Here is a 22,501-nt window from a genome sequence, read left to right as displayed (position 1 = left end):
GACCAATACAAACTCTTCTTCCCATGCTATTCGCTGAGTTCATGTCCAGACGTTTTGGTTACTACACAGCTTAATGGATGAATGTTTTTCTTTTTTTCCAATGACAATTTTAGTTTGAACTGTTCTCCATTTTAGAGTTTCTGCTGGAAATAATTGATAAACATGCTCATTTTGTATTAACGACAGCCTACCTAAAAATGTTTCTCTGAGATGGTCTTGCCACTTTTGAGTAATCTTTGTAGGATTGTAGTATCTCTCCTAATATTTAACTTCTTATTCCATTAAGAACATAAACTAAACAAATCAGCAAATTAAATGAATAAGTACTGTTGAATGCATTGTTTTTTTTCCTACTAAAATCATCCATCCATTAATCCTTCATTTATGTATCCCAAATTGTATTGCTTACCAAGCCTGTTCCAGGTTGTTAAAAGGTATTGAAAGCACAGTCGTGAACCCCTCGTACCTTCCCTCAAAGGGCATCCATAATCCCAGTGATTACAGTGCACTTTGTCTACACCAGGTGCTGCTCTAGGTGTTTGGATATATTGACTCATTTACTCTGTTGGCAGCCACCCATAGCTTACATCTATATCCATTTGCTTTGCCTTAATATGCCCAGTACTAGGCATACTACAAATTAGACATTAAACCAAACCTCTTACGGCCGGAGGAGGCAAGACCAGTTGGGAAGCATCAAACACATCTGCCACGGAGTCCTCCCCAAAGCCCATAAATTATTTGGCTTCTTCACATTAAAGAGAACATTTTTAAGGAGTTCAATTATCTCACTGGTTGGTATGTGTGGACTTTGTCTATTAGGGTGTAAATTTCTAAAGTTGTCTAAGTGGCTGTGGACAGTTTCTGTGTTTAGAAACAAATATTCCTTATTACCATTGCAATGACTTATGCTGTCACCTGAAAAATCAAAGTATCTACATCCTCTTACATCTTTATTCATTTTCTGTAGGTTCTTGGTTTGCCCAAAAGAAATAGTACATTGCAGTGACAGAATTTACTACAAAGGACAAGAGTATGAAGGAAATCTCATGAAGGAAACATTTTCAGTTGTGTACAGATTAAATTCTGCCCGCATTTCCCAAAAGTGGTGAGATTTTTCTAAGCTGCAGTTGGGGGAACTAAAACAATACCATGTAGCTAAAAGCAGAATACTGTTCTTGATGTTTATGCCAGTGTGTTTATTATGACCTAAAAGAGTTGTAAAATGCAGCACAAGCGGTGTGGGTGAAGACAGAGTCGGGGACTGAGGTACATGTAGTCATAGTTTAGTCTCCTCTGATTTCTTTGTTAAATCACAAGAAACTGCTCTCGCTTCTCCAGTATATACAGTCATAACTGCCAGGACAGGTTACCATCTTAAAAGACAGAAGATAAGAATACACCAGACAGGCACCGAGCTTTTAGAAATTGGTCAGGTCTGTCAGAGAGGCACGAATACCTTACATGAACGTTCACAAAGCTGATATTAACTAACGATTCTTCAGGATCTAAGTGATGTTTCAAATATCAGTGCTATCGATTTCTTTAGTCATTTTTGTTCTTACTGGAGTGTGAAGGTAGATCTCAGAAAAGGTACCGAGGTGAATATTCTATGATGGCAAGATAGTTTTCAAGGACGCTTCTTTGTGTTTCCTGTCTGACATAGTAAATGAATCTGGTTATCAGTTACGACCAGCAGAAACTGTAAAATGGAGTATGTTCCAGGGAGTTATTGAGGTCAGGGAAAGAAGCAGTCTTCGCCACACAGGGTGGAGCTGAGGAATCGCTCCTCTTTCCCACTGCTTTTAGGAACAGCTTTTGTGTGTTAAAGAATTCTCACCAACAAGGAGAGTTCAGGAGGAGAGAATGGATGTGCTAGACACACACTTGTGCTGGTTCAGGGGCCCTCATCAGCCCTGCTGGGCTGCTTTGTGTAGCTTGATATGGTGATGTGCTCAGACATCAAAGCATGCCAGAGCCAACAGTGAGAATTCAAAAGCAGACAGGCTTCAGAGGATCAGCAGAGAGCATCTTGGTGGAATGCTTCCCGGTTTTAATTTCTTGTAACATTTTACTTTGGGAGGCTTTGTGGAATTTAACTGTGGTTGAAGTTAAGTGCTCAACGTGTACTTCTACAATTTCCCCTAACGAATGTGCTATGAGAAATGCTTGCGAAATTGATTGTAGTATTTGGATTTTCTTACCTGTATAGCTAAGACATTTAAATCTTTATTACTGGAACAAATCACTGAGCTTCTTCTTGTTTCTGTGGGAGAATGAGAACAGGGGGATGCCCTTAGCTGCTAGATAAATCTGGTGCTTAAGTGAATGACCACAGCTGGATGGCTGCTCCAAGCGAAGTTATAAAAGTAGGTTAGGATAAGAAATGTAGGGCCTTATTAAAGTTTCAAGGATGATTGAGACAAGCAAGATTTAATGAATGGGATTGGAGTTTGGCCAGGTCAATGGTGTTAAAACTCACTCACAGAAATAGATAAATGGAAGGTCCTGGCCACTGTTCAAACTCCCACCCCAGTGCTCAGAAAACAATTCTCTTCAAAATCTTTTGATGGTATTCCAGAATATTTGTTTCATAGGTGACTCAAAGTCGATGCTGCCCACAGTTTAATCACCCTAGGCCCCGTCAAAGCGAGCTGTTAAGAAAGCTTAGTTGCTTCTTTTTCTAGTTATTAAATCATCGGCATAACTAGGACAACTAAATCACAGAATGAGATTGTTGTGTACAGGAAAAATGAAGAGAACTTTCCCATGAAAAAGTATGTGCAAATGAAGTAATAATTGTGCGGCTGAACCTGGCATTCATAGTTGTAGACTGCGTTCTCATCACCACCAGGGCACATCTTTGTTAAAACGATATGTTTCACAAAGAGGGAAGACACAAAAGACTTCACAAATTGCCGCCCTTCACTAAGAGTGAGGAACAGGCTTAGATTTGCATTTCCATCTTGTAGCACTTATTCTAACTCTTCATTCTATACTTTATAAAAATAACATAAGAACAAGCAGAAACAGACAGCCGGATCTATCACTATCTGAATGGTTTTACTCTGGGAGCTTAGAAATCACTTCCCAGGATAAGTCTCATTTCCACTGGCAAACGGAGAATAGAATTCCACTGGGTATGAATATAGTTGCCTTGATGCTATCACCAGGATCCTGGGTAAGTCAGCTTTCTGCTCACTGCAACAAAAGCCTTACATAGCCAACTTACAAAGAGGAGAATTGATCCCTGTCTGTCCCGATGCTCCAGCCCATGATTGTCTGGCCCACTGTCCTGGTTCTACGATGACACATCATGACTGGATCACATCACCAAGCATACCATTTCCTTTATGGTCAGGTAAGAAGTGTCCAGTATACTCTTCCAAATGACTGGATGATATCCTAGTACCTGCCCACTCCCCTTAGGGTTTTTATCACTCCAGTCTCTGCTAGGGACCAAGTCTCTAGCACATGTGAAGCAGATTGGAGTCCCTGTGTCACTGTGGCAGGAATTTGACATTATCAGAACACTGTTAAAACACTGCTAATATTGTTTTTATTGCAAACATCACTTTTAACATGTATTTTTCCTGTAGGCTAAGATATTGGGGGACAAATCAGTTTGACTCCTTAATTGCCCATGATTATTAATTCCTGTTATTTTGTTGGTGGTGTAGTATGTGTGTGTGTGTGTGTGTGTGTATTTTGTAGGACTCAACCATAATAAGCTTAATAGAGGCCTGAGTCTTAGTAGTTTACCCTGTCCGCAATACCTGGTTGCAGGAAGGACCACAAACTGAGATTATGCAGGCACCACCCAGGAACAGAACATCCAAAGGAGATTGCTAACCTTTCAACCATTGTAGACAGGATCACCTGCCAGCACACATTCACCAGGACAACCCTAGACAAATGTCAGCCAATCAGGATTCCTGAATCTTAGAAATGCCTCAGTCCCACCTTTATTACTATAAAAACGCAACTCTAACTTAGCTTGGGGCTCTCCAATCACTTCAATACGTTGAACACACAGAGAGTCCAAGTTTACAAACTTGTGTAGAATGAAGGTTCTTTGCTTTTACATACAGGACACAGTCTCCTTCTTGGTTCTTGGAGGACCTCATGGATCTAGGCATAACATGTGTGTGTGCTTCCTTTGTTTTGGTTTTACTAATATGTGATTATTTGCTGTGTTTTCATGGGGTCAGTTAGCCTCCTTGGGATGGAGTTTTCCTTCTCATAACTTCTGTAGGGCTGAATTTAAGGGTAGATATTGTATAAACTTGTCTTTGTCATGAAATATCTTGCTTTTTCCATCTATTGTCAAATAAATAAATTAATTAAAATTAAAATTAAAAACATCAATGAAATGATTCATAACAATACTCTGTTATATTCATAGATCAGAGCCTAGGGTAATTGTCATCAAAGAGGGTTCATCCAGCAACGGATGAGAGCAGATGCAAAGACCAAAGACCCACAGTCAAACATTAGGTAGAGCTCAGAAAATCCTTTGAAAGAGGGGGAATAAGGAATGTAGGAGTCAGAGGGATCAAGGACACACAAGAAAACCTACAGACTCAACTAACCAGGGCTCATAGGGGCTCACAGAGACTGAACCAATAATCAGGGAGCCTGCAAGAGTCTGACATAGGACTCTGCATGTATTTTACAGTTGTATATCTTGGTCCCTTGGTTTATATTAGGAGTAGGGGTTGTTTCTGACTCTTTTGCCTGTCATTCGGGCCTTTTTACTCCTACTGGGTTGCCTTGTCTAACTTTAATTTGAGGGTATGTGCCTAGTCTTATTGCAACTTGAAAGGCCATGATTAGCTGATATCCCTGGGAGGAGGCATGGATCTGAGGGAGGAAAAAGGTAAAGAAGAGGGCCTGGGAGGAGAGGAGGGAGAGAAAACTACAACTGGGATGTAATATATGAGAGAGTAATAAAACAAAAGTTTGCCAGGCATGGTGATGCATCCCTTTAATCCCAGCACTTAGAAGGCAGAGGCAGGTGGATCTCCAGGACAGCCAGGGCTGTTACACAGAGAAACCCTGTCTTGAAAAATGAAAATAAAAAAAGAAAGAAATTTCAAGTTGAAAAGAAAGAAAAACAAAGGCAAAATAATTAGTTTAGTTTATAATATGTCAACAATACTATCTGAAAATTCAATAGTAAATATATATGACCTAAATTGCGAATTTAACTGAGATAAAACTTCTTTGTGGAGAGCAGAAATTTATGTTTGCTTCAAAATATGAAATATCTTCCCAAACTGGGTAGGATTTGTTTCCCTGTGTGATGCTTGGAAAATATTGGAAGTTTCACATGTGCTCAGAAGGCATCTGCCTACACAAACCAATCCCATTTGTCTCTCCATCCCCTTGCTCATACACGATAGATTAAACAAGAAAGTCAAGGTGGAGAAAATCAAACAAGTAACTTCATAATGGTCATCAGAATTATGTGACTTTGCCTTGAGAAGTTAATTCAACAAGGAGAGATCTACTAACACAGCGAGCAGGTAAAATGACTTTTGTCACAGCTATGAACTAGAAATATACACTTGGCTCAAAGTTTCTGCCAGAAAGTAGCAGCAAACTTAGAGATAGGCTACAAAGTGTATATAAATGATATGAATCATATTCCCAGGAATAACTTCAGCACCTGTAAAATAATCCATTAAAAGTACAGTCATAAAATCATAAAAATGGTCTAATTGGGCTTTTAGAAATTTCATTTTAACCTAAGACTTTTCCATAAAACTAGAAGCATTTATATTCCATTTGAGTTTTCTCTTTGTAAATCTTTAAGTTCTTGATTGGAAGAAAGAAACCTGGGAAACTTAAGATGTTCACACTTCTGAAAATTGAGGATCAATCAGATATAAAGAGAACACATTTTTCAAATTGTGATGTGTCAACTAGAATAGAGAATTTAATTTATCAAAATTAGCATAGACTATAATTGGAGCAAAAATTCTGAGTTCCAACTAATTATCTGGCTTAGAAGGAGGAAGGACTCTTTCTAAGACATAGTAAAGTTTTAACTGCTAAGGGCAAAAACTTTCCTAACATTACAAGCTTGGTTACTATTGCCTTCAAGAGTCCTGAGACTTACTTGAAGTTTCCATTCAGTAGTTTAAGTGTATTCTTTGACAATGTCCTGCATTTATAACTTGTGTTGATCATATCCACACACAACTACCTTTTTCCAGATCCACCTACTACCTACTCCATCTCCCTTCCAGCTTCCTAACTTATTGCTAATGATATTAATAACTTAGAGTCCAATTAGTGTTGTCCATATGGTCATGAGTATGGGAACATTTATTAAGGTGTGCACAAATTATTAGGGGCTATATGCCTCTCCCCCTTTAGTCAAGGTCTCCTCTAGTTCAGAATAGCCTAAGACTCACCATGTAACCAAGGATGACCTTGAATTCATATTCTCCTGCCTGTACCTCTGCACACAATAAGAAACCCCTCAGATGTGATGCTCATGCTCTCAGCAATACTAAACTAATAGTGTCCTTTGTCTCTAACCAAACACCCAAAAAGAGCAGTAGGTTAACTGATTTGCTTATAAATGAGATAAAAGTCAATCTCAGACCAAAAGTTTTAGCAACAAAGATGACAAGCTAATGGAGACATGGCTTTTTTTTAAACAAACAAGCAAACAAAGACAACTTTTAGGATGGTTTTATAGACAAAATAAGACTCTCTGGACTCTAATTCAAGCTGCGTCCCCTTTCCTGAAGATGTGTGACAGTGAGGGAAGCAAGGGACTCCCATTTCACTACTTCTCAATCTGAATGAAACTGATGGACAGAGGGTGAGATTCCAGGCTTATCGGTTTTGTTCACTCTGCTCTCCATGGGAGGGGCATGATGGTAGAGTAAGGCAACAATCCCTGGGGCTTCATCCAGCAGACAATATATCTGCACTGGTTGAATCAAGAAGCATTCAGAGTGCAACAGATGGTGCTGATAATGAAGTGATTCTATTTACTATAGAATTTTAGATAGACCCAAAACCAATAAATGACCAAGATGAGAAAGACAAGGGATTATGCACATTTCTTTTGAACATATATTATTCTGTTTTGACCAGTCATAGGCCTGAAGGGATTTTTTCTCCCTAAAGAATAAGATGACAGCAATTTGATACAGAAATCCCACAGTGTATAGAAATTAAGAGAAACAAACTTAACTATGACTTAGCTACCTGGGAGTTACTATTGAGTCCACATGATTCTGCATCACAAAAATAAAGAACAACCCCACCACCATCAGCTGCAACACTTGGGAGAACAGGCCCTGCACCTCATCTGGATAACACAAGAGGGCCAACCCTGTTAGCAGAGGTGTGGGTGAGCCAGCCCTATCTCTGTGAGCATGGGTGAGCTGTCCCCATTTTTCATCTGTCACTTGGTGGCATGGGCACAGGTGAGATGTCCACCCCTATCAAAAACTGAGGTAGGTGGAAGAGATGGCCTTGAGGTCATAAGAGCAGGAGAGCTGTTCCTGGCCCTCAACAGCGCTCAGGAGAGTGGCCTCTATACCTTGCCTGGGTAACACAGTAGAGATGGCCCTGAAGGTGTAGGTGTGGGAGAAATAGTCCTGCCCCTTGCTCATTGTTGCAAGCAGTTAACTATCCAGGGCAATGCTGAAATGCTAAACCTGGAGGCAAAGACAGGGGAGAGCTGGTGGACTGAATAACCCCACAACTACCCAGGCTCAGAATCAGAGTTATGTGTTGGCCCACCCCAATATCTATTCCATGTGTGATCCGCTGAAGCATGGGAGTAGAGGGCGAGGGGTCCCAGGGCTGTAAGATCTCCACCACGGGGCAGCAACAGGATGTCCAAAAAGAGTACCAGGGAAGGCCCAGCCTCCATGGTGTAGCAGAGACCAGAGGCTTCCAACCAGATCATTGATTCTTTGGAATAAGTGCCTGCATGTAAAAATCTATGGATAAAGGGGTTTACAGCATGCCTTACTGTATCATATCACGCTGATGCTTCCATGACAAGATTTTCCCTTTCTACTCTTAAATTTTATTTTGTTTCACTTTGTGTGCAGGAGGGAGATGGATAAAATCAGGAGACATGATATAGAGACATGATGTGAAAGACACAAAGGATAAATAAAAAGAAAGTTAATTAAAAAAGAGAACATTTTCGAATATACTTTTACCATGTGACACAACTTACTAAAGTGGAAAATATAATGCATCTCTACTTTATCTTTGGTTAGCATGTTTTAATTTTTGCAATGCCTCACATATGGTAGCCAAGTACTCTACAATAGACTATGTACCCCCAGGCCCTGCAAACGCGTTCCCAATAACATTTGTCTTTTCTGGCTGAAAGACCTAGTACAGAGAAAATGATTGGCAAAAGACAAAATTAAAGAAACTAGAACACACTGAGGAAGGAAAACAGCTGTCCCAGCAATAAAGGATTAAACAGTTTAGAATGCAGAAGTTTTAGAAAGGACAGTTAGATTCATTTTGTCGTTCAGGTTCAGCACTGTATACTGGGTAAACAATGGCACCATCTAGGTAAATCTAGCAGCATCTGAAGCTGTCAACTTAAATTCACCATTATTGCCATGGACTTCTGTGCCTCCATGTACTAAATGAACAGAACAGCTTTTTTTTTTTTTTTTTTTTTTTTTTTTTTTTTTTTTTAAACTGGCTGATCCTAAGATATGCTTCCAAGCCAAACTCCATCAACATTTGGTCCTGAATCTGCCTCCCTGTCGACTGTGTGTATGTACAAACAGATCCCTGAAAGCTCATGTTGGTCTTAACGTAATGAATCCGCATCTCTTGGTGCCTGAGCAGCTTTGGGTGCACATATAAAAGGTGGTCCTGCATCTACTCAATGCATCAAACTAACCAAACCAATACAGCAGTAAACTAAACTAAGCCTGACAAATTCTATCTAACCTGGAGTAAAGTGTTCCCTTTTATCTTGTGTGTGTGGAGGGGGTGTGTGGGTAGCAGCTCTTCTTTGAAGTAGGGGTATCCTTGTAAACACCATGACTTTGTAGGGTAGCAATCTACAGGAGAGGCAAGAAGGAAATCCAGTTCACCAAGACTTAGCCAATGTTGGGTCAAACTTCTAGAGTCTGACCTGAGTAGTTATTTTCTGACATATTTAAACACAGTACAACTTTGGGAAAAAAGGTTTCTCTGTGACAGTTACCACAGCAAAGCTTAAGGCATAACTACTTTGAAACTCCTTTGCAAAGTACATGTTCTTTTGAAAAGTAACTGTGACCTTTTCCATAAGAATAGATTCTATTGGCCAGGCAGTGGAACCACGTTTCTATAATCCCAGCACTTGGGAGGCAGAGGCAGGAGGACCTCTGTGAGTTCAAAGCCAGCCTGGTCTAAAAAGCAAGTTCCAAGACAGCTGGGACTACACAGAGTAACCCTGTCTTAAAAATGAAAATAAAGCAAAGCAAAACAAAAACCCCAAAACAACAAAACAAGACAAAAGAAAAAGATTCTGTTTGACTGAACTGACTGAGAGACAATATGTTCAGGAATAAAGGTCTAGGGAGGGTGGGTCCTGGATAAGCATAATAGTAAGCTCTTTTGCAAAGTACACAAGACCTTTTTCATAAGAATAGGTTCTAGTGTCTGAGAATCAATGCTCAGGAGTCTGAGATAAACATAACAGTCTGGGTGATTTAGGTGAAGCCTGGCCAAACAGATAGCAAAGATTGCCAGGTTTTTTAAATAAACCCCTTCCATGGAAGACAAAAGCCCATGTGTTTAATCAACATTTCCAGTTTCCATAGTGCTATCTGTGAGCAGGAGGGCTTTGTACCCTCTGCAGAGCAGCTCTACTTTGCAGGATAGTGTTCAGTTGGAAGCTCCAACTCACTCTTGCAAGGTCTGAGAAGCTCCATCTCTCTCTCTGTCTCTCTGTCTCTCTCTGTCTGTCTGTCTCTCTCTGTGTCCCTCCTCCCCTCTCTCCTTCCCTCCTCCCTCCCTGGTCTCCCTCCCTTCTTCCTTCTCCAAACCCTGCCCTCTCAGAGAATCTCCAACAAAGGCGCCATAAAGCTCAGTTCCACTTTCTTGGCGGCTCTGGCAGCTCTTGCGCTGAAGTTGCCAGCAGTCCAAGTTCCTGCTTCAAGTACTCAGCTTTTGACTATATTTGGGTACAAACCTATCTTGTAGCAGACACATTATCACCCCTTGCCTGTATGCTATATAACCTCCTTGCTTTAGTTTGGGCATGTGACTCCTCTAGCCTCAATCTTTAGGCCAGGAGAACTCACCGGGGAGTTGCTTTGCTCAAATAAACCTATTCTTTTACTTTTGGCTTGATCTGGCTTACTGTGTCGACAGAGAAACCATTACTGGGCTACAGAAAATCTATTAGTAGGATTGCTCATAAAAGACCTTGATAAATTCAGACCCCTCTAGCAGGAAAAATAGAACCAAAAATATGGCAGAAAAAATAGAGCCAAAAATCTAGGTTAGCTGGTTCAGTGACTCTGTTTCAGAAACTAGCTGAAGATAAAGTTAGATTATAATCTTGAGAAACAGGGAGTTATCCCCTTGTGATTATCACTGGTATTTTTGGAATTTTTCAGTGATCACTGGTATTTTGGGGATATTTTTGGAATTTTCCAATGCCTCCCTACTCCCTTTGGATTACTGGGTTGTGGTTTCTTCCTTTAAATACCCCTTCTCCCAGCTACTCGGTGTCCAACTCTACCCCTGCACGGGAAATGAGTTTCAGCCCCAGTGCACTGGTTCCTGTCCTGTCAATAAACCTCGTGTGATTGAGGCAAGGATGGTCTCTCGTGAGTTCCTGGGGGGCCGTGTTATCCTGAGACTTGAATGAGAGTCTCCCCACTCCGGAGGGCTTTCACTCATATAGTATTGCCTCTGAGATTACAGATACTGTCCTTATTCGTTGGCTCTAGTGGCTTTGGACTACATTGTGGTTATCTGAAATAAGACCAACTATTGTGTTTGGGGTGATTTTAATTTTCTGAGTTCAGGGTCCTGTGGAAAAGAGTTGAAATCAACCCTACAAGTTAACCTAATTGTGTTGCTTAAAGTTATCTGATAATATATTTATTTCAATAATGGCATTAGTCTATAGTTATTTATTTATTTATTAAAGATTTCTGTCTTTTCCCCACCGCCACCTCCCCTTTCCCTCTCCCTCCCCCAATCAAGTCCCCCTCCCTCGTCAGCCCAAAGAGCAATCAGGGTTCCCTGCCCTGTGGGAAGTCCAAGGACCACCCACCTCCATCCAGGTCTAGTAAGGTGAGCATCCAAACTGCCTAGACTCCCACAAAGCCAGTACGTGTAGTAGGCTCAAAAACCCATTGCCATTGTTCTTGGGGTCTCAGTAGTCCTCATTGTCCACTAAGTTCAGTGAGACCGGTTTTAACCCAGGCTTTTTCAGACCCAGGCCAGCTTGCCTTGGTGAGTTCCCGATAGAACATCCCCATTGTCTCAGTGTATGGGTGCACCCCTCGCGGTCCTGAGTTCCTTGCTTGTGCTCTCTCTCCTTCTGCTCCTGATTTGGACCTTGAGATTTCAGTCCGGTGCTCCATTGTGGGTCTCTGTCTCTGTCTCCTTTCATCGCCTGATGAAGGTTAATATTCAGGAGGATGCCTATATGTTTTTCTTTGGGTTCTCCTTCTTCTTTAGCTTCTCTAAGAACCCGAATTATAGGCTCAATGTCCTTTATTTATGGCTAGAAACCAAATATGAGTGAGAACATCCCATGTTCCTCTTTTTGGGTCTGGCTTACCTCACTCAGGATGGTGTTTTCTATTTCCATCCATTTGCCTGCAAACTTCAAGAAGTCCTTGTTTTTTACTGCTGAGTAGTACTCTAATATGTATATATTCCATACTTTCTTCATTCATTCTTCAATTGAAGGGCATCTAGGTTGTTTCCAGGTTCTGGCTATTACAAACAATGCTGCTATAAATGGCATTAGTCTATTTGAATAGCCTTTTGCCAGTCAGATTAAGGAGGGTATTACAAGGAATGTTATTGTCATAGGATGTGGGGATCAAGGGATGCACTGCTACAAGAAGCAGTCTTTACTACAGGCTTTGTATGACTCTGTAAGTCTTGCTGGAAAATCCAAAATGCAATTTTTGACTACTGTTTACCTAGGCAGTTTGTTGAGATTGGTTTTGTTGGGGTTGTCAAGTCAATTTGAGGGGTGATTTGTGTCTCTCTGTGGGTCAAGAAGGAGGTTGCCTAGCTGAAACCAAACTCTTCAGTTCAGTTTTCCTTGGTTTTGACCCAAATTTACCAAGCATGTATAGTGTCAGTTCTGTGGAAATTGAGTACAGGAGTAATTGTCACAAATGTGCATGCTATAGATTGACTATGAAATGTCTCCCAGGCTCACAGATTTGAACTGGAAGTCCCCTAGTTGGTGGCGCTATTTTGGGATGCTACAGGAGGTGGAATCTAACTTGGAGTAGTAGCTTCCTGATGCATAGGCCCTGAGGATTTCACCTCCCAAACTCAGTTCCAGGGAAGTGCTCTATGTTGCCTAGTCTGGGTATGTAACACTCCATGCTGGCTGCTCCAGGTGCCACAAGAGAGGCACGGTTACCATGCTTGCTCTGACGTGATGGTCTATACCCATGAAGTGTGAACTGAAGTAAGGCTGTCTTCCCCGTGGCTGATTGGATCAGTTAGTTGCCACCCAAGGAGAGAGTAGCTAATGCAGCACTCATGTTCCAGGCTCAGCCTGGTTTTTCTGATCTAAGTCTTAGCTGCTTTGCCAGCACTCACAGAGCAGTGACAGGATGACTTTCGGGCGTGTAAAGAAAATAAAAGAAGTGACTGTTGGTTTTCTTCTCTAAGATTAGAAACAATAATCAATCTGGACTATGGTTTACACGTGGTGGCGTGTACCTTTAATCCCAGCATTCGGGGGGGGGGGGGTGGATCTCTGTGAGTTCAAGAGCTGCACAGAGAAACCCTGTCTTGAACTCCACCTCCCCTGAGGAAAAAAAAGAAAAACAAAGAAAGTAGAAAAGAAAGAATAATCTGTTTAGAGTAACAAAGAGGGAAGAGATGTCAGAAACTTGAAGGCTTCTAAGGGACTTCTTTAAAAGCAGAACTCTACAAAGTCCGTGCTCTGGTGACAAAAGTCCCTTGGTGTTTTGGGGATCATACAGATACTTGGTTCAGTGGACACCCTGTGGATTTTTCTCCAGTCACATTCAAATTGCTCGTAGGTATAGAGAAGTGGCAAGAACAAGATTAACCTACTGCACATACAAGCTTTGTGGGAGCCAAGGCAGTTTGGATGCTCACCTAACTAGACCTGGATGGAGGTCGGTGGTCCTTGGACTTCCCACAGGGCAGGGAACCCTGATTGCTCTTTGGGCTGAGGAGGGAGGGAGGCTTGTTTGGGGGAGGGGGAGGGAAATGGGAGGCGGTGGCGGGGAAGAGACAGAAATCTTTAATAAATAAATAAATCAAATTTTAAAAAAAAGAATAAGATTAACCACAGTTGTCCTGCTAGGTTAAGACATTAGCGAGGCAAATCTATGTGAGCTGGCTGCAGACACACAGAAATTCTTACAGGTTGGACATACGTCTTTCTCTTTTGCTTCTGTTCATGTCCTGATCCTGAGGAGAGTAGTTTTGAGGAATGCTGCAGCTATGGCATGCTGCTTGACCAAGGACCAACACAATGAAGCCAATCACTCATGAACTGAAACCTCTCAAATTGGAAGCTGAAATAAACCTTTTCTATTACAAGTTGATTATTTTCAGTATTTCTTTCCCTTCCTCCTTCCCTTTAGTTATTTCTCCCTCCATCCTTTCCTATTTCCCATCCTTCCTCTTTCTCTCTCCTCCCTCTTCCTCCCTTCCTTTTCCTTTCTTTTTTCTTCTTCCCTTTTTTTTTTTCTTTAACAGCACCAGCAACAACAGTAGCAGTATTTCTACTAAAGCTAACTAGCACGAGGTTTACCAAAACATGCTTTTGGAAAGAGATATCCAATAGCGCAATGAGCGAATCGGCTACTCCAAGGTTTTGCGAAATTATCCTCGAACTGAGACCTGATGACTCCATTTATTGCAATATGGAGAGGATGCAATATAAAGCAGGTGCTTCTAGGATGTGCCTTGTGTTAAATGTTAGAAAAGAAATATTCTGTGAGCAAAGAGCTGCTGCAGAATACTTTGAACTGAAGGTGGAGCCAAGCAGTAGCCACTAAGCCTGTTTCTATAAATAACTAACATCCTTCAAGACAGCTTTAAGAAATGTCAAGCTAGGTCTTGAGCAACAAGCCTAGTTAATGAGGGCTTGCAGGATGATCTCCCGAAAGCATGACTCCCAGCATCCTCGGACTGGTGTTCGAAAAGTTTCTTCAGTTTTTCACGCTAAGAAGCACCTGGTTGTAGTTCGAAAATACCACCTTCCTTCAAGCTCTTTAAAGCTGTGGTCAACCCCAACCAAACCACTGTAGGAAGTGCCCACAGTTCAGGTTTTCAGCCTTGAAGGCAGTACCTGCGGCATCACGATGTGGATGGCTGAGACTTCAGTTACAACTTCCTGCAGAAGGCTCTGCCATGGTTGGGTTCTTTTGTTTTAGAAGAATAATTATTTTCTCAGATTTGTTGGTCAACACATGGAACTCAGAGTTGACATCTGCCTGCTGATTATTTACTCGCAAGCTTTCCCCTATCTGGACTGGTTTCAAGTCGACATTAGAATTCTCACCTGATTAAGTTGGCTAAGGTGTTCAACAACATGTTTATAGATTCTGTCATCTGGTCCCACCAACAGATCTACTCCCTCCACGTATTTAGTTTTCTAAATTATGCCCACTGAATTGCTCTCTCCCCTTGCTTTCAGATTTTTATAGGTGACAGTAATCATTCAATGTATATACTTTTCACAATTAATCTGTGTACAAAGAGTTGGTACACTCATTCTGATTTTTACAGAAAACATAGGAAGATAAAAAAAAGTTTTACAAGAACAAATGTAAAGTACATACTGTCCGAAATTTTGCTTATAAAATTCACTTTCATGATACAGGACAAAACAAATGAAGTAGGCAGAGCTAGTGAAACTCTTTATTAAGTAAATAAGGGTAGTGAAACAAAGTTTGTTCTTGAATTCTTTAATTAAATAAAGTCACTTGATTATAGTGAACTCAAGATATAACACAGCTAGATCAAGGTAGCTATTCACTTGCCCAGCTCCAAACTTTACCCATCGTAGTGACCTTCTGTACAGTTAGGAAGTCCATGCTGAAGCCGCGGAGCATTGCTTAGAGTTGTATGCTTTTACTAACACTTACGTGTTCATTCGCTTATCCTACACACACATGCGCACACACATGCGCACACACACATACACACACACACAATAAATAAAGTTAAAGGAAAGAAAGAAAAACTGTGACAGAGTTGAAACTAGAAGAAAAAAATAACTTTAGATCCTCTTTTATGACTTGATTATACTTTTGCCTGCAAGGTTTGATATTTTGAGTTAGGTTTTTATACATGTATAACATATTTGTTCAGTAGGACTAGTTGTGGTGGCTCACAATTTAATCCCAGCAACTGGGAGGCAGCAGGAGGCAGATCTCTGTGAGATTAACACCTACCTGCTTTATAAAGTTGTATAGTGAATTTTAGTCCAGCCAGGGCTGCATAGTGAGTCTCTAACTCAAATAAATATACAAATAAATAAATAAATCTTCTCAAGTTGCATAGAATCTATATTCCCAAGTTTAAGTTTTAAGAAAAAAAAGTATTTCTGAGAACAATGAGCCTAAGATATCATCAGAAGATGAGCAAATTCTATTGGAAATTTGACTTCATCAGGAGATATTGACTATGTCAAAAGCCTTCTTGCTTCGTGGCTGTGTGAAGCTCTTGATGGTGTTTGTTCCTATGACTGTTTTAATTGGGCTTAGGTAAAGGAACACAAATTGATTTTTACATGGGCACAGCCTTCAATTTTTAATGAACTAGAATACATTTTTAGCAACAGAGTGCTTAAAGCAGTTGAACCTGCGAGCCAGTGCTCCGTGTGCAGTCACGCTGCCAGGTGGCTCTCATCGGGTGTTTTGTAAAGAACCCTGCACATCGTTTTGAAGCCAGGACATTCAGGATCCCCTGCTGCCTGCTTCAGTTCTTTCTGCGCAGAGAGCAGATGGGAGGAGCAGCCTCAGAAGCGACAATGTAGATTTCCAGAGACACCGACGCCATTCCTGTTTGTGGGAATACATGCTAATTGGAGTTGGTGAGACAGAGTTACAGTTGAAATTGGGATTTCATTATGAGATGGTTTGGGAATTGTTAAAGCTATTCATGCAACTATATTTTGAGGAAGCAAAATGAACCACTAACGCTTCACATATAAGTCATGAGTTTCAAATTCACTTTGGAGAGGATAGTTCAAGGACCAGACACGAATCAACAGAACCTCTTCCATTTTTCATACACAGCACAGTGCTCTCACATAAAATACTAATGTACTGAGCCATTTGGGCTCTTATAATTCCCATTAGATTCTGTCTGGCCTCATGAACACAAATATATTTTCTCTACTGCTTGTTTGATTGTGTCTTTTTTTTTTTTTCTACCTCAACAACCCGTGAAATGCCCTTACTGCTGTCAGACCTGGAAGACCTTAGCAAAAGGAACTATGGCACAGTTACATGTTCTCTGTTTTCCAGGGGTAAGGAGAAACCTATCACAACACTTGCCTAGCCACAGAAGTCCCTTTCTCTCCTACGATCTTTAATTCCAGTTCTACCAATGAAGAAACAATCCAGGGACCATCAGGTGCCAGACCAGTGCTATGGCACATCTCCTCTACATGGGCTCCTGGATACAGAATGTTTCTGGTAGGGTAGGGAAATCTTATTAGCAGATGGGTATTTTTATTTATTTATTTTTTTGCTGCCTCAGTAACCATGAGCCTCCTCAAGAGATGTGTTCCACATGATTGTGTCATGGGAATGCTCATCACAGCATTTGATTAGGACAGAGATAACTAACACTAAATAAAGACCTTTGAGAAAGCCATATAGAAACCTGCTATTTTATGGTATGTGTTTGTACACACACATACACACACACACACACACACACACACACACACACACATTTTCTAACCCCACCAAACATCAATGAAGAAACAATGACAAGCCACTCAAGGACCACCAGCAGGGATCATTTGGAGTTCCACAGTATGAGATAAACAAGAACATAACTATTAGAAGCATGCCACTCATAATTGGAATTGAATAGTCACAAAAGACAATGGAAGAAAGAACTCTTTGGATGTATAGATTAACAAAAAGGAAGTGAGAGTGGAATTACTTTGTTGTTTTACAAAAACAACAGAATTTGCCCAGTATGAACAATAGAGTGAAAACAGTAGAGGCAGGGAGGGAATTTACAAACCTCATAAAAACAATGAAAAATATAAAATTTATTAATATTAAAAGATATAAAATTATTGTTCTAGGAGTAAGAAAGAATGTGGAATTGATAAACAATTCAATGAAAAACTGGCTAAAATTTTCACAAGAGCGGGCAAAAAAAAAAACCCAACACTCAAATATTTAAAAATGTGAGTGCTATGGTTTGGATGAATATCCACTTCCCAAAAAGACCTGCATATTAAAAGAATAATCACTGTTCAATGGCCTATTGGCCCACTGGGATGTGAGGGAAATCTTAGAGGGTGGAGTGTAGTGAAGCTAAGTTTGGTCATTAGGGACACTGCCTTGAACTGAACACTAGGATTTTACTTTCTGATCTTCCCTTCCTTTTTAATTTTTTGCTACCATAAAATGAGGCCGTCTCTTCTGCCACACAGTGCCTACCATGTCTTCCCTCATTATAGTATCAAAGATGATGACATTAAGTCATTATAGACTGAAACCATGAACCAAAATAATTTTTAATAGAATAAACTAATTACAGCTTGTTGTCATAGCAACAAGAAGTTTGTTGGCATACTGAGTATATCAAAGGTAGGAAAAGCATGAAAGTACATAATAAATTAACTTCTGAAAACTAAAAGAAAAGGAAAAATAAAGAGAGCCTAAAACTAAAGACAAAGAAAGAAATCAGCAAAAAATGAGCTTTTCCCAGACTTCTTCAACAGCAGCTAACATATTTCCTGAAGCACATATTTAATCTATGGAGGAAAAGATGGCTAGACATCTAGATTGTGATTATCTTTCTCTTTAATATGTAGCAGTTGTGGGTGAATCACTATTTATTAATAATTCGAGGGGATTTTTCAAAAGCCCCGAAAGTTCCTGAATGCACAGTAGATACAGATGTCTCTTTCAGTGGAAAATAGACACGCAGGACCCTTGGGGTTTAGAGAAGTAATTCCAGGGGAAGAGCTGCCACTGGAGCTTGATGAGTGAACTAACTTTAGCTGCAGAACAGTCAAGCAAGACTGTTTGAAACTAGGTAATTGTTCTTCATGAACGTATACTTAAGAAGAACTTTGCTAGAAAATACGAATAAATCATAAAAACATTCTCAAATTCAGTCACTCTGGAGTGAGGAATTTGAGATGGACAGCAATTCTCAGGAAAATGGTTCCCATTTTATTCATTTCCATCGTCTTTTTTTACATTAACCCTATGAGTTAAGGAGTTACACGTGATCCAAGATATATTCATGCCCACAAGGTGGACCCTTTGTGCCATGGCACCAGAGTTTATACAGCCCAGATCATCGTTGTCGTCGTCTTCTTCTTCTTCTTCTTCTTCTTCTTCTTCTTCTTCTTCTTCTTCTTCTTCTTCTTCTTCTTCTTATTATTATTATTATTATTATTATTTTTCATATTATTTTTCATTTTATTTTTTAAAAATAATATACCAATCCCAGTTCCCACTTCTTTCTCCTCCCATTCCCTCCACCTTCCCCCTACCCCCACCTCCATACATTCCCCAGAGAGGATAAGGCACATTGCTCCAAGGAAGGATCAAGGTTCTCCCCACTATATACAGGCTGAGCTAGGTATCCATCTAAAGAGAATGGGTTCCAAAAAGCCAGTACAAGAAACAGGGACAAATCCTGGTGCCACTGTCAGTGGCCCTGTAGTCTTCCCCAGCCATACAACTGTCACCCATATTCAGAGGTTCTGGCGTATTTCTATGCTTGTTCCTTCCCTGACAGGCTGGAGTTGGTGAATTCCCATTAGTTCAGGTAATGGGATAGTTGAGATGGGGCAAGGATAGAGATGGAAAGCAGAGAAAGATATTTTGATTGAGGGAGCCATTACGGGGCTAGCAAAATACCTGGTGGTGTGGGAAGTTCTCCTATATATGTGTTGCTTTTACTGGTTAATGAATAAAGAAGCTGTTTTCGGCTAATGGCTTAACAGAATATAGCCAGGCTGGAAGATATATAGATGATAGATAGATAGATAGATAGATAGATAGATAGATAGATAGATAGATAGATAGATAGATAGATAGATAGATAAGGCAGAGTCAAAAAGACGCCACAGAGCTGCCAGAGGGGAAAGATGTGAGCTGCCAGCTGTAACCTTGCCAGTAAACCACTAACTTCATGGTAAAATATAATAGAAATGGGTTAACCAAAGATATAAGAGCTAGCTAGCAATGTGCTTAAGTGATTGGCCTAGCAGTGATTTAAATAATAGAGTTTCTGACTGATTATTTCATGGCTTGGGCAGCCTAGAATGAACAAGCAGCCTCCTACTACAAACAAGCAGCCTCCTACTACAACCTGGCTTTAGAGAAGTTCCCAGAAATCCACAAGGATGTCCCCAACTAAGACTCTAAGCAATAGTGAAGAGGGTGCCCGAACTTGCCTTGCCCTGTAGTCAGATGGACGACAATCTTAAATGTCACTATAGAACCTTCATCCAGCAACTGATGGAGACAGGGGTAGAGACTCGCAGTGGGGCACTGGGCTGAGCTCCCAAAGCCCAGCTGAAGTGTGGGAGGAGCAAAGAGGTCAAGACCAGGATGGGGACAGCCCAAGTCTTCTCATCAGCGCTTTAGTTACAACCACCGCTGTCATTAAACCCAGGAGTCAGTACCCATTTCATTAGCCTCACCTGTGAATCCAGGCTGACAGATACAAACATAGCCCGAGGCTCCAAGGTAGCTGAAGGAGGAAGGCAGGCCAGCAATGTGTCCATACACCGCCTCTGAGGACAGTTCGGCACACTCACCCCCGAACTGGCAGGGGTTGCTGCTGCATTCATTTATGTCCGTCTCACACAGGGCACCTGTGTAGCCTGAAGGATGAAAGTTCAGAGAAACTGCTGAGCCAAAGCTTGGGAAATGCCAGGCACTTGTCTGAGAGGAGGCTGACCACTGTGCTGGTGCCAATTAGCAAGATGCCCACCTTCAGAAAGCTAGCGGGGAAAGCCGATAAAGAGGATGCTACATGGAAATAGACCCTAGCAGCAATGGATCAGAGATACATAATAAATTCTAGAAGTTGTATGGTTTTGTTCAGTATTTTTAGAAAGGTTTCATTAGTAAGGCTTGAAATAAAAGGGAATTTCAGGATAACTATGATTTCATCTGAACACCGCATGGAAAACCGTTTATACCAATTTAGCAAATAGTCCTTTTAAAAATGAACCAGAATAAACTGGTACCAGCATATCTCTGTGACAGACTTGACTCCATTGTTTTGGGGAGGATTATGGAAAAACTTTGAAACTCTGGGCTGTTTAGCTTTCAAAGCTTGGTGAGCTGTTCTGTGCGAGCTTGGAATATTAGAGTATTGAGTGAAATGCAGACCACAGAGCCTGTCTTGTGAACTTTCAGAGGGAAGGTTGCAAGTCTCTTAATGACTGCTTGTTATTTTGAGTTAAGATTCCGTGGTTCTGGTTAACCAAAGGCTGAAGGTTAACAAGGAACCAGAACAACTGAAGTCAAATCTTTGCTTTTCTGGAACAATCAGTGCTGGACAGCTGGAACTGAGACATTAGCGGTGACTAACAAGAGACCAGCATCATGGAAGTGACATCCTCTGGGAAGTGTTTTCTTAGAGGCAACACACTCAAGCTGTGCTCCAGAGGTGACTAAGATTATATACTATATGCCTGCAGCCGAACTTGGTCATTTAAGAGTCACCCAGGTGGTACTGGCTTTGATGTCATGAAGGGTCATAGAGAGCAGCTGAGGCTTGGTACTGTGTGGCATGGCTGGAGGACTCAAAGAAAGCCCAAGAGAGGCTACTGGGAGAGTAGCATAGTTGCAGCAGATGCCAGCATTTTGGAGATGCCAGTACCATGGCAGACAACGGAGGATAGCAGCAGGTATGCAGTGAAGCCAGCCAGAGCCTAGGAGCCGGTGTGTGTTTTGCAGCAAGCAAAGCCAGAGAAGTGACCCAAGCCCTTTGGAGGAGTCCAGAAGTTCATGAGTGCATCCCAGATACTGGACATTGAGTAGATCTACCCAGATGGAGTTTTGTTTTGCTTTGACATGCATGATTTTTTTTTTGAGACAGAGTTTTTCTGTAGCTTTGAAGCCTGTCCTGGAACTACCTCTTGTAGACCAGGCTAGCCTCGAACTCACAAAGATCCACCTGCTTCTGTCTCTCGAGTGCTAGAATTAAAGGTGTGTGCCACTACCACCTGACTGTGACTTTGAATTTTTAAAAGAAATTTTGGATATATTGAAAGAGAAGGAAATTTTAAAGTATTTGAATTTGTAAGACTGTGGAACTTTTTAAGTTTATAAAACGTTTTATATTGTGGTGTTTGTATTAAAGTGTGATATTGGGGATGAACAAGAAAGGAATGGTTGGGGTGAAATAGTGATGTGCTTCTGTGTCACATTGACAAGGGGGATCAGTTTCTACTGAGTTTTATGCCAACTTTCCACAAGCTAAGGTCATCAGAGCAGAGAGCAAGCCAGCAAGCAGCATCCATCTCATATATCTCATGTATCTCAGCCTCTGTATGAGGTTCTGCCTTCAGGTTCCTGCTCTGACTTCCTTCAGTGATGAACTAGACGTGGAAGTATAAACCAAATAATCTCTTCCTTCCCAAGTTATTTTCATCATGGTGTTTCATCACGGTAATAGAAAGCCTAAGGTACCTCAGAGTTATCACCTAGCACACAGAAGTGTACCTTCCTGGATTCAGGTTGGTCATTTCATTATGGACAAGGATTTAAAAATAAGTGGCTTACCACTTAATAAGAAACTAAAATATGAAATACAAAAGAAATTTCCCTGTGCAATTTGATTCTCTGTCTTTACAGATATGTGAACCCATAAAGGTATAGCTTTATTGTGTGTGGATAGAACTTTAACATGAGAGAATCATATTACATGTGGCCTGTCATGGCTTGCTTTGTTTATTCACTGTTTACTCTAAGTTCCTAAGACATATCTAACTCATAATGTCTAGATACCATCAGGTGTCCCCAAATATAGCTGTACCCCAGTATAAGCATTCATTTACAGGTTTTTTTTTTTTTTTTTTTTTTTT

At 40.8% G+C, this 22,501-nt stretch overlaps 1 protein-coding gene across 3 annotated transcripts in view; it reads right to left on the bottom strand.

Annotated features, from left to right (window-relative positions):
• The window catches only part of Crb1 (crumbs cell polarity complex component 1), a 202,969-nt gene that overhangs the window by 87,703 nt on the left and 92,765 nt on the right, over positions 1-22,501 (bottom strand). For all 3 annotated transcript variants that reach the window (XR_007593494.1, XM_050151630.1, XM_050151631.1), the window contains exon 6: positions 20,105-20,287. Coding sequence is in view for 2 of the 3 variants with exons in the window: in XM_050151630.1 (XP_050007587.1) it covers positions 20,105-20,287 (183 nt within the window). In the remaining variant the exon portion in view is untranslated. The remainder of the gene's footprint in view (positions 1-20,104; positions 20,288-22,501) is intronic.

The sequence above is a fragment of the Alexandromys fortis genome, unplaced genomic scaffold, assembly GCF_014885135.2.
Source record: "Alexandromys fortis isolate MF-2015 unplaced genomic scaffold, M_Fortis_MF-2015_v1.1 scaffold_71, whole genome shotgun sequence".
In the NCBI taxonomy this organism is placed as follows: domain Eukaryota; kingdom Metazoa; phylum Chordata; class Mammalia; order Rodentia; family Cricetidae; genus Alexandromys; species Alexandromys fortis.
This window is presented reverse-complemented; position numbering and strand designations above follow the sequence as displayed.